The 14,269-nt window shown below is 45.8% G+C and overlaps 1 protein-coding gene across 1 annotated transcript in view; it reads left to right on the top strand.

The window, feature by feature from the left end:
- The window catches only part of LOC135513335 (AP-1 complex subunit sigma-2-like), a 43,405-nt gene that overhangs the window by 18,536 nt on the left and 10,600 nt on the right, over positions 1 to 14,269 (top strand). The window contains exons 3-4 of the mRNA XM_064936260.1: positions 2,124 to 2,232; positions 12,592 to 12,729. Of these exons, the coding sequence (XP_064792332.1) occupies positions 2,124 to 2,232; positions 12,592 to 12,729 (247 nt within the window). The remainder of the gene's footprint in view (positions 1 to 2,123; positions 2,233 to 12,591; positions 12,730 to 14,269) is intronic.

Below are 14,269 nucleotides of genomic sequence, written 5' to 3'. Positions count from 1 at the left end.
AGGAGAGGCAGATGGGGAGAGGCAGATGGGGAGAGGCAGATGGGGAGAGGCAGATGGGGAGAGGCAGATGGGGAGAGGCAGATGAGGAGAGGCAGATGAGGAGAGGCAGATGAGGAGAGGCAGATGAGGAGAGGCAGATGAGGAGAGGCAGATGAGGAGAGGCAGATGAGGAGAGGCAGATGAGGAGAGGCAGATGAGGAGAGGCAGATGAGGAGAGGCAGATGAGGAGAGGCAGATGAAGGGAGAGGAGAGGCAGATGAGGAGAGGCAGATGAAGGGAGAGGAGAGGCAGATGGGGAGAGGCAGATGAGGAGAGGCAGATGAAGGGATAGGAGAGGCAGATGGGGAGAGGCAGATGGGGAGAGGCAGATGAGGAGAGGCAGATGAGGAGAGGCAGATGAAGGGAGAGGAGAGGCAGATGAGGAGAGGCAGATGAAGGGAGAGGAGAGGCAGATGAGGAGAGGCAGATGAGGAGAGGCAGATGAAGGGAGAGGAGAGGCAGATGAGGAGAGGCAGATGAGGAGAGGCAGATGAGGAGAGGCAGATGAAGGGAGAGGAGAGGCAGATGAGGAGAGGCAGATGAGGAGAGGCAGATGAGGAGAGGCAGATGAGGAGAGGCAGATGAGGAGAGGCAGATGAGGAGAGGCAGATGAGGAGAGGCAGATGAGGAGAGGCAGATGAAGGGAGAGGAGAGGCAGATGAGGAGAGGCAGATGAAGGGAGAGGAGAGGCAGATGGGGAGAGGCAGATGAGGAGAGGCAGATGAAGGGATAGGAGAGGCAGATGGGGAGAGGCAGATGAGGAGAGGCAGATGAGGAGAGGCAGATGAAGGGAGAGGAGAGGCAGATGAGGAGAGGCAGATGAAGGGAGAGGAGAGGCAGATGAGGAGAGGCAGATGAGGAGAGGCAGATGAAGGGAGAGGAGAGGCAGATGAGGAGAGGCAGATGAGGAGAGGCAGATGAAGGGAGAGGAGAGGCAGATGAGGAGAGGCAGATGAGGAGAGGCAGATGAGGAGAGGCAGATGAGGAGAGGCAGATGAAGGGAGAGGAGAGGCAGATGGGGAGAGGCAGATGAGGAGAGGCAGATGAAGGGAGAGGAGAGGCAGATGAGGAGAGGCAGATGAGGAGAGGCAGATGAGGAGAGGCAGATGAGGAGAGGCAGATGAGGAGAGGCAGATGAAGGGAGGCAGATGAAGGGAGGCAGATGAAGGGAGAGGAGAGGCAGATGAGGAGAGGCAGATGAAGGGAGAGGAGAGGCAGATGAGGAGAGGCAGATGAAGGGAGAGGAGAGGCAGATGAGGAGAGGCAGATGAGGAGAGGCAGATGAAGGGAGAGGAGAGGCAGATGAGGAGAGGCAGATGAGGAGAGGCAGATGAAGGGAGAGGAGAGGCAGATGAGGAGAGGCAGATGAGGAGAGGCAGATGAAAGGAGAGGCAGATGAGGAGAGGCAGATGAGAAGAGGCAGATGAAGGGAGAGGAGAGGCAGATGGGGAGAGGCAGATGAGGAGAGGCAGATGAAGGGAGAGGAGAGGCAGATGAGGAGAGGCAGATGAAGGGAGAGGAGAGGCAGATGAGGAGAGGCAGATGAGGAGAGGCAGATGAAGGGAGAGGAGAGGCAGATGAGGAGAGGCAGATGAGGAGAGGCAGATGAAGGGAGAGGAGAGGCAGATGGGGAGAGGCAAATTAAAAGAGGCAGAGGAGGAAGGGAGAGGCAAAGGAGAGCGAGAGGAGGGGAGGAGAGAGAAGGGGGAGGAGAACAGGGGAGTGGAGAGGTAGAGGAGGAGGCAGAGGGGATGAGGAGAGGCAGAGGAGAGGCAGAAGGGAGGAGGACAGGGGAAGGGAGAGGTAGAGGAGGAGGCAGAGGGGATGAGGAGAGGCAGAGGAGAGGCAGAGGAGAGGCAGAGGGGAGGAGGACAGGGGAAGGGAGAGGCAGAGGAGAGTGGGAGGAGAGGAGAGAGTGACAGTGCCATACCAACTCCATCCCTCTCTCACCTCCTCCATCTCAACAGACTCAGCTCTGTCCTGTTCCTCATGCTCCCATGTTGTTATTCTGTTTCTGCTGTGCCATCGAGGACCAGGATACCAAGCTGTGTGTGTTATTAACAGGTGTGTGTGGGGGGTTTCAGGTATGCCAGCCTGTATTTCTGCTGTGCCATAGAGAACCAGGACAACGAGCTGATCACACTAGAGATCATCCACAGATATGTGGAACTACTGGATAAGTACTTTGGCAGTGTACGTATCCATCTATTCTCTACTCCCCATTTCCTACTCCCTATTTCCTACTCCCTACTCCCTATTTCCTATTCCCAACTCTCTATTCCCTACTCCCTACTCTATTCCCTATTTACTACTCCCTACTCCCTACTCCCTATACTCCACTCCATGCTCTACTCTCTATTCCATATTCCCTACTCTCTACTCCCTACTCTCTATTACCTACTCCCTATTCCCTACTCCCTACTCTCTATTACCTACTCTCTATTACCTACTCCCTACTCCCTACTCTCTATTACCTACTCTCTATTACCTACTCCCTATTCCCTACTCCCTATTCCATATTCCCTACTCTCTATTACCTACTCTCTATTACCTACTCTCTATTACCTACTCCCTATTCCCTACTCCCTATTCCCTACTCCCTACTCTCTATTACCTACTCTCTATTACCTACTCCCTATTCCCTACTCCCTATTCCATATTCCCTACTCTCTACTCGCTACTCTCTATTCCCTACTCCCTACTCTCTATTCCCTACTCCCTATTCTCTATTCCCCACTCCCTATGCTCTATTTCCTATTCCATATTCCCTACTCCCTACTCTGTATTCCCTACTCTCTATTCCCTACTCCCTACAATATATTCCCTACTCCCTATTCCCTACTCTCTATTCCCTACTCCCTACAATCTATTCCCTACTCCCTATTCCCTGCTCTCTACTCTCTATTACCTACTCCCTACTCTATTACCTACTCTCTACTCTCTACTCCCTACTCTCTATTCCCTACTCTCTATTCCCTACTCCCTACACGCTATTACCTACTCCATATTCCCTACTCTCTACTCCCTACTCTCTACTCTCTATTCCCTACTCTCTACAATCTATTCCCTACTCCCTATTCCCTACTCCTTACTCTCTATTCCCTAATCCCTACTCTCTATTCCCTACTCTCTATTCCCTACTCCCTACTCCCTACTCTCTATTCCCTACTCTCTATTCCCTACTCCCTACTCTCTACTCCCTACTTTCTATTCCCTACTTCCTATTCCCTACTCTCTATTCCCTATTCCATATTCCCTATTCCCTATTCCATATTCCCTACTCCCTACTCTCTACTCCCTACTCTCTATTCCCTACTCTCCACTCCATATTCCCTACTCTCCATTCCCTATTCCCTACTCTCTATTCCCTATTCCCTACTACCTACTCTGTATTACCTACTCTCTATTACCTACTCTCTATTGCCTACTCTCTATTCCCTACTCTGTATTACCTACTCTCTATTACCTACTCTCTACTCTCTATTCCCTATTCCATATTACCTACTCTCTATTACCTACTCCCTATTACCTACTCCCTATTCCATATTCCCTACTCTCTACTCCCTACTCTCTACTACCTACTCCCTATTCCCTACTCCCTACTCTCTATTACCTACTCTCTATTCCCTATTCCCTATTCCCTACTCCCTATTCCATATTCCCTACTCTCTACTCTCTACTCGCTACTCTCTATTCCCTACTCCCTACTCTCTATTCCCTACTCCCTATTCTCTATTCCCCACTCCCTATGCTCTATTTCCTATTCCATATTCCCTACTCCCTACTCTGTATTCCCTATTCCCTACTCCCTACAATCTATTCCCTACTCCCTATTCCCTGCTCCCTACTCTCTATTCCCTACTCCCTACAATCTATTCCCTACTCCCTATTCCCTGCTCTCTACTCTCTATTACCTACTCTCTACTCCCTACACTCTATTACCTACTCCATATTCCCTACTCTCTACTCCCTACTCTCTATTCCCTACTCTCTACAATCTATTCCCTACTCCCTATTCCCTACTCCTTACTCTCTATTCCCTAATCCCTACTCTCTATTCCCTACTCTCTATTCCCTACTCTCTATTCCCTACTCCCTACTCCCTACTTTCTATTCCTTACTTCCTATTCCCTACTCTCTATTCCATATTCCCTACTCCCTACTCTCTATTCCCTACTCTCCACTCCATATTCCCTACTCTCTATTCCCTACTCTCCATTCCCTATTCCCTACTCTCTATTCCCTATTCCCTACTACCTACTCTGTATTACCTACTCTGTATTACCTACTCTGTATTACCTACTCTCTATTACCTACTCTCTACTCTCTATTCCCTATTACCTACTCTGTATTACCTACTCTCTATTACCTACTCTCGATTACCTACTCTCTACTCTCTATTCCCTATTCCATATTACCTACTCTCTATTACCTACTCCCTATTCCATATTACCTACTCTCTATTACCTACTCTCTATTACCTACTCCCTATTACCTACTCTCTATTCCCTACTCTCTACTCTCTATTCCCTACTCCCTACGCTCTATTCCCTATGCTCTATTCCCTACTCCCTACTCCCTATTCCCTACTCTCTATTCCCTATTCCATATTCCCTACTCACTACTCTCTACTCCCTACTCTCTATTCCCTACTCTCCACTCCATATTCCCTACTCTCTATTCCCTACTCCCCATTCCCTATTCCCTACTCTCTATTCCCTATTCCCTACTACCTACTCTGTATTACCTACTCTGTATTACCTACTCTGTATTACCTACTCTCTATTACCTACTCTCTATTACCTACTCTCTACTCTCTATTCCCTATTACCTACTCTGTATTACCTACTCTCTATTACCTACTCTCTACTCTCTATTCCCTATTCAATATTACCTACTCTCTATTACCTACTCCCTATTCCATATTACCTACTCTCTATTACCTACTCCCTATTACCTACTCTCTATTACCTACTCTCTACTCTCTATTCCCTACTCCCTACGCTCTATTCCCTACTCCCTACTCCCTATTCCCTACTCTCTATTACCTACTCTCTATTCCCTACTCTCTAATACCTACTCTCTTCTCTCTATTCCCTATTCCATATTACCTACTCTCTGTTACCTACTCCCTATTACCTACGCTCTATTCCCTACTCCCTATTCCCTACTCTCTACTCTCTATTCCATATTCCCTACTCCCTACTCTCTACTCTCTATTCCCTACTCTCTATTCCCTACTCCCTACTCTCTATATTACCTACTCTCTATTACCTACTCTCTATTACCTACTCTCTATTACCTACTCTCTATTACCAACTCCCTATTACCTACTCTCTATTACCAACTCTCTATTCCCTACTCTCTACTCTCTATTCCCTATTCCATATTACCTACTCTCTATTACCTACTCTCTATTACCTACTCTCTATTACCTACTCCCTATTACCTACTCTCTATTACCAACTCTCTATTCCATATTACCTACTCTCTATTACCTACTCCCTATTACCTACTCTCTATTACCAACTCTATTCCCTACTCTCTATTCCCTACTCTCTATATTACCTACTCTCTATTACCTACTCTCTATTACCTACTCTCTACTCTCTATTCCCTATTCCATATTACCTACTCTCTATAACCTACTCTCTATTACCTACTCTCTATTACCTACTCCCTATTACCTACTCCCTATTCCATATTACCTACTCTCTATTACCAACTCTCTATTCCCTACTCTCTATTACCTACTCTCTATTCCCTACTCCCTACGCTCTATTCCCTACTCCCTATTCCCTACTCTCTATTACCTACTCTATTCCCTACTCTCTTACCTACTCTCTTCTCTCTATTCCCTATTCCATATTACCTACTCTCTATTACCTACTCTCTATTCCCTACTCCCTATTCCCTACTCTCTATTCCATATTCCCTACTCTCTATTCCATATTCACTACTCCCTAATCTCTATTACCTACTCCCTATTCCCTACTCTCTATTCCCTACTCCCTACTCTCTATTACCTAATCTCTATTACCTAATCTCTATTACCTAATCTCTATTACCTACTCCCTATTACCTACTCCCTATTACCTACTCCCTATTCCCTACTCTCTATTCCATATTCCCTATTCCATATTCCCTACTCTCTACTCCCTACTCCCTACTCTCTATTACCTATTCCCTACTCCTTATTCCCTACTCTCTATTCCATATTCCATACTCTCTATTCCATATTCCCTACTCTGTATTCCATATTCCCTATTCTCTATTCCATATTCCCTACTCTCTACTCTCTATTCCCTATTCTCCACTCCCTATTCTCCACTCTATTCCCTACTCCCTACTCTCTATTCCCTATTCCCTACTCCCTATTCCCTACTCCCTATTCCCTACTCTCTACTCCCTATTCCCTACTCCCTAATCTCTATTACCTACTCTCTATTACCTACTCTCTATTACCTACTCTCTATTCCCTATTCCATATTACCTACTCTCTATTACCTACTCTCTATTCCCTACTCCCTACACTCTATTCCCTAGTCTCTATTACCTACTCTCTACTCTCTATTCCCTATTCCATATTACCTACTCTCTATTACCTACTCTCTATTACCTACTCCCTATTACCTACTCTCTATTACCAACTCTCTATTCCCTACTCCCTACGCTCTATTCCCTCTTCTCTATTACCTACTCTCTATTCCCTACTCTCTATTACCTACTCTCTTCTCTCTATTCCCTATTCCATATTACCTACTCTCTATTACCTACTCCCTATTACCTACACTCTATTCCCTACTCCCTATTCCCTACTCTCTATTCCATATTCCCTACTCTCTACTCTCTATTACCTACTCCCTATTCCCTACTCTCTATTCCCTACTCCCTACTCTCTATTCCCTTCTCTCTATTACCTACTCCCTATTCTCCACGCTCTATTCCCTACTCCCTATTCCCTAGTCTCTATTCCATATTCCCTATTCCATGTTCCCTACTCTCTATTACCTACTCTCTATTACCTACTCTCTTACCTATTCTCTATTCCCTACGCTCTATTCCCTACTCCCAACTCCCTATTCCATATTCCCTACTCTCTATTACCTACTCCCTACTCTCTATTACCTACTCTCTATTACCTACTCCCTACTCTATTCCCTACTCCCTACGCTCTATTCCCTATTCCATATTCCCTACTCCCTACTCTCTATTCCCTACTCTCCACTCCCTACTCTCTATTACCTACTCTCTATTTCCTACTCTCTACACTCTATTCCCTTCTCTCTACTCTCTACTCTCTACTCCCTACTCTCTATTCCATATTCCCTACTCTCTACTCCCTACTCTCTATTACCTACTCTATTCTCTATTCCCTACTCTCTATTCCCTACTCTCTATTCCTTACTCTCTATTCTCTACTCTCTATTCCCTACTCTCTATTCCCTACTCCTTATTCCCTACTCTCTACACTCTATTCCCTACGCTCTATTCCCTACGCTCTATTCCCTACGCTCTATTCCCTACGCTCTATTACCTACTCTCTATTACCTACTCTCTATTCCCTATTCCATATTACCTACTCTCTATTACCTACTCTCTATTCCCTACTCCCTACACTCTATTCCCTACGCTCTATTCCCTACGCTCTCTATTCCCTGCGCTCTATTCCCTACGCTCTATTCCCTACGCTCTATTCCCTACTCCCTATTCCCTACTCCCTATTCCCTTCTCTCCATTCCCTACTCCCTACTCTCTACTCCCTACTCCCCACTCTCTATTACCTATTCCCTATTCCCTACTCTCTATTCCATATTCCCTACTCTCTATTCCATATTCCCTACTCTCTACTCCCTACTCTCTATTCCCTACTCTCCACTCCCTATTCCCAACTCTCTATTCCCTACTCCCTACGCTCTATTCCCTCTTCTCTATTACCTACTCTCTATTCCCTACTCTCTATTACCTACTCTCTTCTCTCTATTCCCTATTCCATATTACCTACTCTCTATTACCTACTCCCTATTACCTACACTCTATTCCCTACTCCCTATTCCCTACTCTCTATTCCATATTCCCTACTCTCTACTCTCTATTACCTACTCCCTATTCCCTACTCTCTATTCCCTACTCCCTACTCTCTATTCCCTTCTCTCTATTACCTACTCCCTATTCTCCACGCTCTATTCCCTACTCCCTATTCCCTAGTCTCTATTCCATATTCCCTATTCCATGTTCCCTACTCTCTATTACCTACTCTCTATTACCTACTCTCTTACCTATTCTCTATTCCCTACGCTCTATTCCCTACTCCCAACTCCCTATTCCATATTCCCTACTCTCTATTACCTACTCCCTACTCTCTATTACCTACTCTCTATTACCTACTCCCTACTCTATTCCCTACTCCCTACGCTCTATTCCCTATTCCATATTCCCTACTCCCTACTCTCTATTCCCTACTCTCCACTCCCTACTCTCTATTACCTACCTATATTACCTACTCTCTATTTCCTACTCTCTACACTCTATTCCCTTCTCTCTACTCTCTACTCTCTACTCCCTACTCTCTATTCCATATTCCCTACTCTCTATTACCTACTCTATTCTCTATTCCCTACTCTCTATTCCCTACTCTCTATTCCTTACTCTCTATTCTCTACTCTCTATTCCCTACTCTCTATTCCCTACTCCTTATTCCCTACTCTCTACACTCTATTCCCTACGCTCTATTCCCTACGCTCTATTCCCTACGCTCTATTCCCTACGCTCTATTACCTACTCTCTATTACCTACTCTCTATTCCCTATTCCATATTACCTACTCTCTATTACCTACTCTCTATTCCCTACTCCCTACACTCTATTCCCTACGCTCTATTCCCTACGCTCTCTATTCCCTGCGCTCTATTCCCTACGCTCTATTCCCTACGCTCTATTCCCTACTCCCTATTCCCTACTCCCTATTCCCTTCTCTCCATTCCCTACTCCCTACTCTCTACTCCCTACTCCCCACTCTCTATTACCTATTCCCTATTCCCTACTCTCTATTCCATATTCCCTACTCTCTATTCCATATTCCCTACTCTCTACTCCCTACTCTCTATTCCCTACTCTCCACTCCCTATTCCCTACTCTCTATTCCCTACTCCCTACACTCTATTCCCTACTCCCTATTCCCTACTCCCTATTCCCTTCTCTCCATTCCCTACTCCCTACTCTCTACTCCCTACTCCCCACTCTCTATTACCTATTCCCTATTCCCTACTCTCTATTCCATATTCCCTACTCTCTATTCCATATTCCCTACTCTCTACTCCCTACTCTCTATTCCCTACTCTCCACTCCCTATTCCCTACTCTCTATTCCCTACTCCCTACACTCTATTCCCTATTCCCTACTCCCTATTCCCTACTCTCTATTACCTACTCTCTATTCCCTATTCCATATGACCTACTCTCTATTACCTACTCTCTATTCCCTACTCCCTACGCTCTATTTCCTACACTCTATTCCCTACGCTCTATTCCCTACTCCCTATTCCCTACTCCCTAATCCCTACTCTCTACTCTCCATTCCCTATTCCATATTCCCTACTCCCTACTCTCTACTCCTTATTCCATATTACCTACTCTCTATTACCTATTCCCTACTCCCTACTCCCTATTCCCTACTCCCTATTCCCTACTCTCTACTCTCCATTCCCTATTCCATATTCCCTACTCCCTACTCTCTACTCCCTACTCTCTATTACCTATTCCCTACTCCCTACTCTCTATTCCCTACTCTCTATTCCCTACTCCCTACGCTCTATTACCTAATCTCTATGACATAATCTCTATTACCTAATCTCTATTACCTAATCTCTACCTACTCTCTATTACCTACTCCCTATTACCTACTCTCTACTCTCTATTCCATATTACCTACTCTCTATTACCTACTCTCTATTCCCTATTCTCTACTCTCTATTCCCTATTCCATATTACCTACTCTCTATTACCTACGCTCTATTCCCTATTCCCTACTCTCTACTCTCTACTCCCTACTCTGTTACCTACTCTCTATTCCATATTCCCTACTCTCTCCCCTACTCTCTATTACCTACTTTCTATTCCATATTCCCTACTCTCTATTACCTTCTCTATTCCCTACTCCCTACTCTCTACTCCCTACTCTCTATTCCATATCCCCTACTCTATTCCCTACTCTCTACTCCCTACTCTCTATTCCATATTCCCTTCTCTCTATTCTCTACTCTCTACTCCCTACTCTCTATCCCCTACTCTTTATTACCTACTCTATATTCCCTATTCCATATTCCCTACTCTCTACTCTCTATTCCATATTCCCTACTCTCTATTACCTACTTTCTATTCCATATTCCATACTCCCTACTCTCTATTACCTTCTCTATTCCCTACTCCCTACTCTCTATTCCATGCTCTTTATTACCTACTCTATATTCCCTATTCCATATTCCCTACTCCCTACTCTCTATTCCATATTCCCTACTCTCTCCCCTACTCTCTATTACCTACTTTCTATTCCATATTCCATACTCCCTACTCTCTATTACCTTCTCTATTCCCTACTCCCTACTCTCTACTCCCTACTCTCTATTCCATATTCCCTACTCTCTACTCCCTACTCTCTATTACCTACTCTCTATTCCCTATTCCATATTACCTACTCTCTATTACCTACTCTCTATTCCCTACTCCCTACACTCTATTCCCTACGCTCTATTCCCTACGCTCTATTCCCTGCGCTCTATTCCCTACGCTCTATTCCCTACGCTCTATTCCCTACTCCCTATTCCCTACTCCCTATTCCCTTCTCTCCATTCCCTACTCCCTACTCTCTACTCCCTACTCCCCACTCTCTATTACCTATTCCCTACTCTCTATTCCATATTCCCTACTCTCTATTCCATATTCCCTACTCTCTACTCCCTACTCTCTATTCCCTACTCTCCACTCCCTATTCCCTACTCTCTATTCCCTACTCCCTACTCTCTATTCCCTACTCCCTATTCCCTACTCCCTACTCTCTATTACCTACTCTATTACCTACTCTCTATTCCCTATTCCATATTACTTACTCTCTATTACCTACTCTCTATTACCTACTCTCTATTCCCTACTCCCTACGCTCTATTTCCTACGCTCTATTCCCTACGCTCTATTCCCTACTCCCTATTCCCTACTCTCTACTCTCCATTCCCTATTCCATATTCCCTACTCCCTACTCTCTATTACCTATTACCTACTCCCTACTCTCTATTCCATATTACCTACTCTCTATTACCTACTCTCTATTCTCTACTCTCTATTCCCTATTCCATATTACCTACTCTCTATTATCTACGCTCTATTCCCTATTCCCTACTCTGTTACCTACTCTCTATTCCATATTCCCTACTCTCTCCCCTACTCTCTATTACCTACTTTCTATTCCATATTCCCTACTCTCTATTACCTTCTCTATTCCCTACTCCCTACTCTCTACTCCCTACTCTCTATTCCATATTCCCTACTCTCTATTCCATATTCCCTTCTCTCTATTCTCTACTCTCTACTCCCTACTCTCTATCCCCTACTCTTTATTACCTACTCTATATTCCCTATTCCATATTCCCTACTCTCTACTCTCTATTCCATATTCCCTACTCTCTCCCCTACTCTCTATTACCTACTTTCTATTCCATATTCCCTACTCCCTACTCTCTATTACCTTCTCTATTCCCTACTCCCTACTCTCTATTCCATGCTCTTTATTACCTACTCTATATTCCCTATTCCATATTCCCTACTCCCTACTCTCTATTCCATATTCCCTACTCTCTCCCCTACTCTCTATTACCTACTTTCTATTCCATATTCCCTACTCCCTACTCTCTATTACCTTCTCTATTCCCTACTCCCTACTCTCTACTCTCTATTCCATATTCCCTACTCTCTACTCCCTACTCTCTACTCCCTACTCTATATTCCATATTCCCTTCTCTCTATTCCCTACTCTTTATTCCCTCATCTCTGTTCCCTACTCTCTAATGATTATAACAGTGATTCTGATCCAACCATTAATGCATACATTGTTGTGCCCCTGGCCTGAGAGGATGGAAGTTCAATATGTAGCTGGATGTAGAAGGCTAATGTCAACTAGCTGACGTGGCCCATGAAAGGAAGTTAGGCTAGCGAGGACTGTATGACAGTCACAGACCGTTTTGTCAACATTGGTGTATCTAGGGTTATGTTATTCAATATTTTTCTTCTACACACATTTGACATTTTAGTTATTTAGTGGATGCTGTTATCCAGAGTCACTTGCAGACTGAGTGCACATGTTCATACCGGTCCCCCGTGGAAAAGTGGAGGCGGCTCCTGTTTTCTTTGCGACTTGTGGTAACTTTACGTAGTTCTAAATCAATGGTTGTTTAGTTGTCTGAAAATGTGGGAAACATTACCTTACTTCACCATGCTGTCATTTTTTTATTAAGGTATCTTTGACAAATGGGTACCTTTTCCACTAATGTGTGTGTGTGCTCTAGGTGTGTGAGCTGGACATCATATTTAACTTTGAGAAGGCCTACTTCATCCTGGATGAGTTCTTGCTGGGAGGAGAGGCTCAGGACACGTCTAAGAAGAATGTACTAAAGGCTATAGAACAAGCTGACCTACTGCAGGAGGTAAAATACCTCACTGACCCCAAGACAGGGACCTCTCTAATCTACAATAACCCAGACATCTCTCTCGCTCACTCTTTCACTACTGCCTTGTTTTCTATGCTATGCTATGATTTACAGAATGTAGACTTTCAGATCCATCTCTTCCAGTCCATTAACCCTGCAGGAGCCAGACCATTTACATTTACATTTAAGTCATTTAGCAGACGCTCTTATCCAGACCACATAGCCTTTAGCATCAGGCCCAGGGTACATGGCCTTTAGCATCAGGCCCAGGGTACATGGCCTTTAGCATCAGGCCCAGGGTACATGGCCTTTAGCATCAGGCCCAGGGTACATGGCCTTTAGCATCAGGCCCAGGGTACATGGCCTTTAGCATCAGGCCCAGGGTACATGGCCTTTAGCATCAGGCCCAGGGTACATGGCCTTTAGCATCAGGCCCAGGGTACATGGCCTTTAGCATCAGGCCCAGGGTACATGGCCTTTAGCATCAGGCCCAGGGTACATGGCCTTTAGCATCAGGCCCAGGGTACATGGCCTTTAGCATCAGGCCCAGGGTACATGGCCTTTAGCATCAGGCCCAGGGTACATGGCCTTTACCATCAGGCCCAGGGTACATGGCCTTTAGCATCAGGCCCAGGGTACATGGCCTTTAGCATCAGGCCCAGGGTACATGGCCTTTAGCATCAGGCCCAGGGTACATGGCCTTTAGCATCAGGCCCAGGGTACATGGCCTTTAGCATCAGGCCCAGGGTACATGGCCTTTAGCATCAGGCCCAGGGTACATGGCCTTTAGCATCAGGCCCAGGGTACATGGCCTTTAGCATCAGGCCCAGGGTACATGGCCTTTAGCATCAGGCCCAGGGTACATGGCCTTTAGCATCAGGCCCAGGGTACATGGCCTTTAGCATCAGGCCCAGGGTACATGGCCTTTAGCATCAGGCCCAGGGTACATGGCCTTTAGCATCAGGCCCAGGGTACATGGCCTTTAGCATCAGGCCCAGGGTACATGGCCTTTAGCATCAGGCCCAGGGTACATGGCCTTTAGCATCAGGCCCAGGGTACATGGCCTTTAGCATCAGGCCCAGGGTACATGGCCTTTAGCATCAGACCCAGGGTACATGGCCTTTAGCATCAGACCCAGGGTACATGGCCTTTAGCATCAGACCCAGGGTACATGGCCTTTAGCATCAGGCCCAGGGTACATGGCCTTTAGCATCAGGCCCAGGGTACATGGCCTTTAGTATCAGACCCAGGGTACATGGCCTTTAGCATCAGACCCAGGGTACATGGCCTTTAGCATCAGACCCAGGGTACATGGCCTTTAGCATCAGACCCAGGGTACATGGCCTTTAGCATCAGACCCAGGGTACATGGCCTTTAGCATCAGACCCAGGGTACATGGCCTTTAGCATCAGACCCAGGGTACATGGCCTTTAGCATCAGGCCCAGGGTACATGGCCTTTAGCATCAGGCCCAGGGTACATGGCCTTTAGTATCAGACCCAGGGTACATGGCCTTTAGCATCAGACCCAGGGTACAT

Source organism: Oncorhynchus masou, chromosome 24, assembly GCF_036934945.1.
Source record: "Oncorhynchus masou masou isolate Uvic2021 chromosome 24, UVic_Omas_1.1, whole genome shotgun sequence".
Taxonomy (NCBI): domain Eukaryota; kingdom Metazoa; phylum Chordata; class Actinopteri; order Salmoniformes; family Salmonidae; genus Oncorhynchus; species Oncorhynchus masou.
This window is presented reverse-complemented; position numbering and strand designations above follow the sequence as displayed.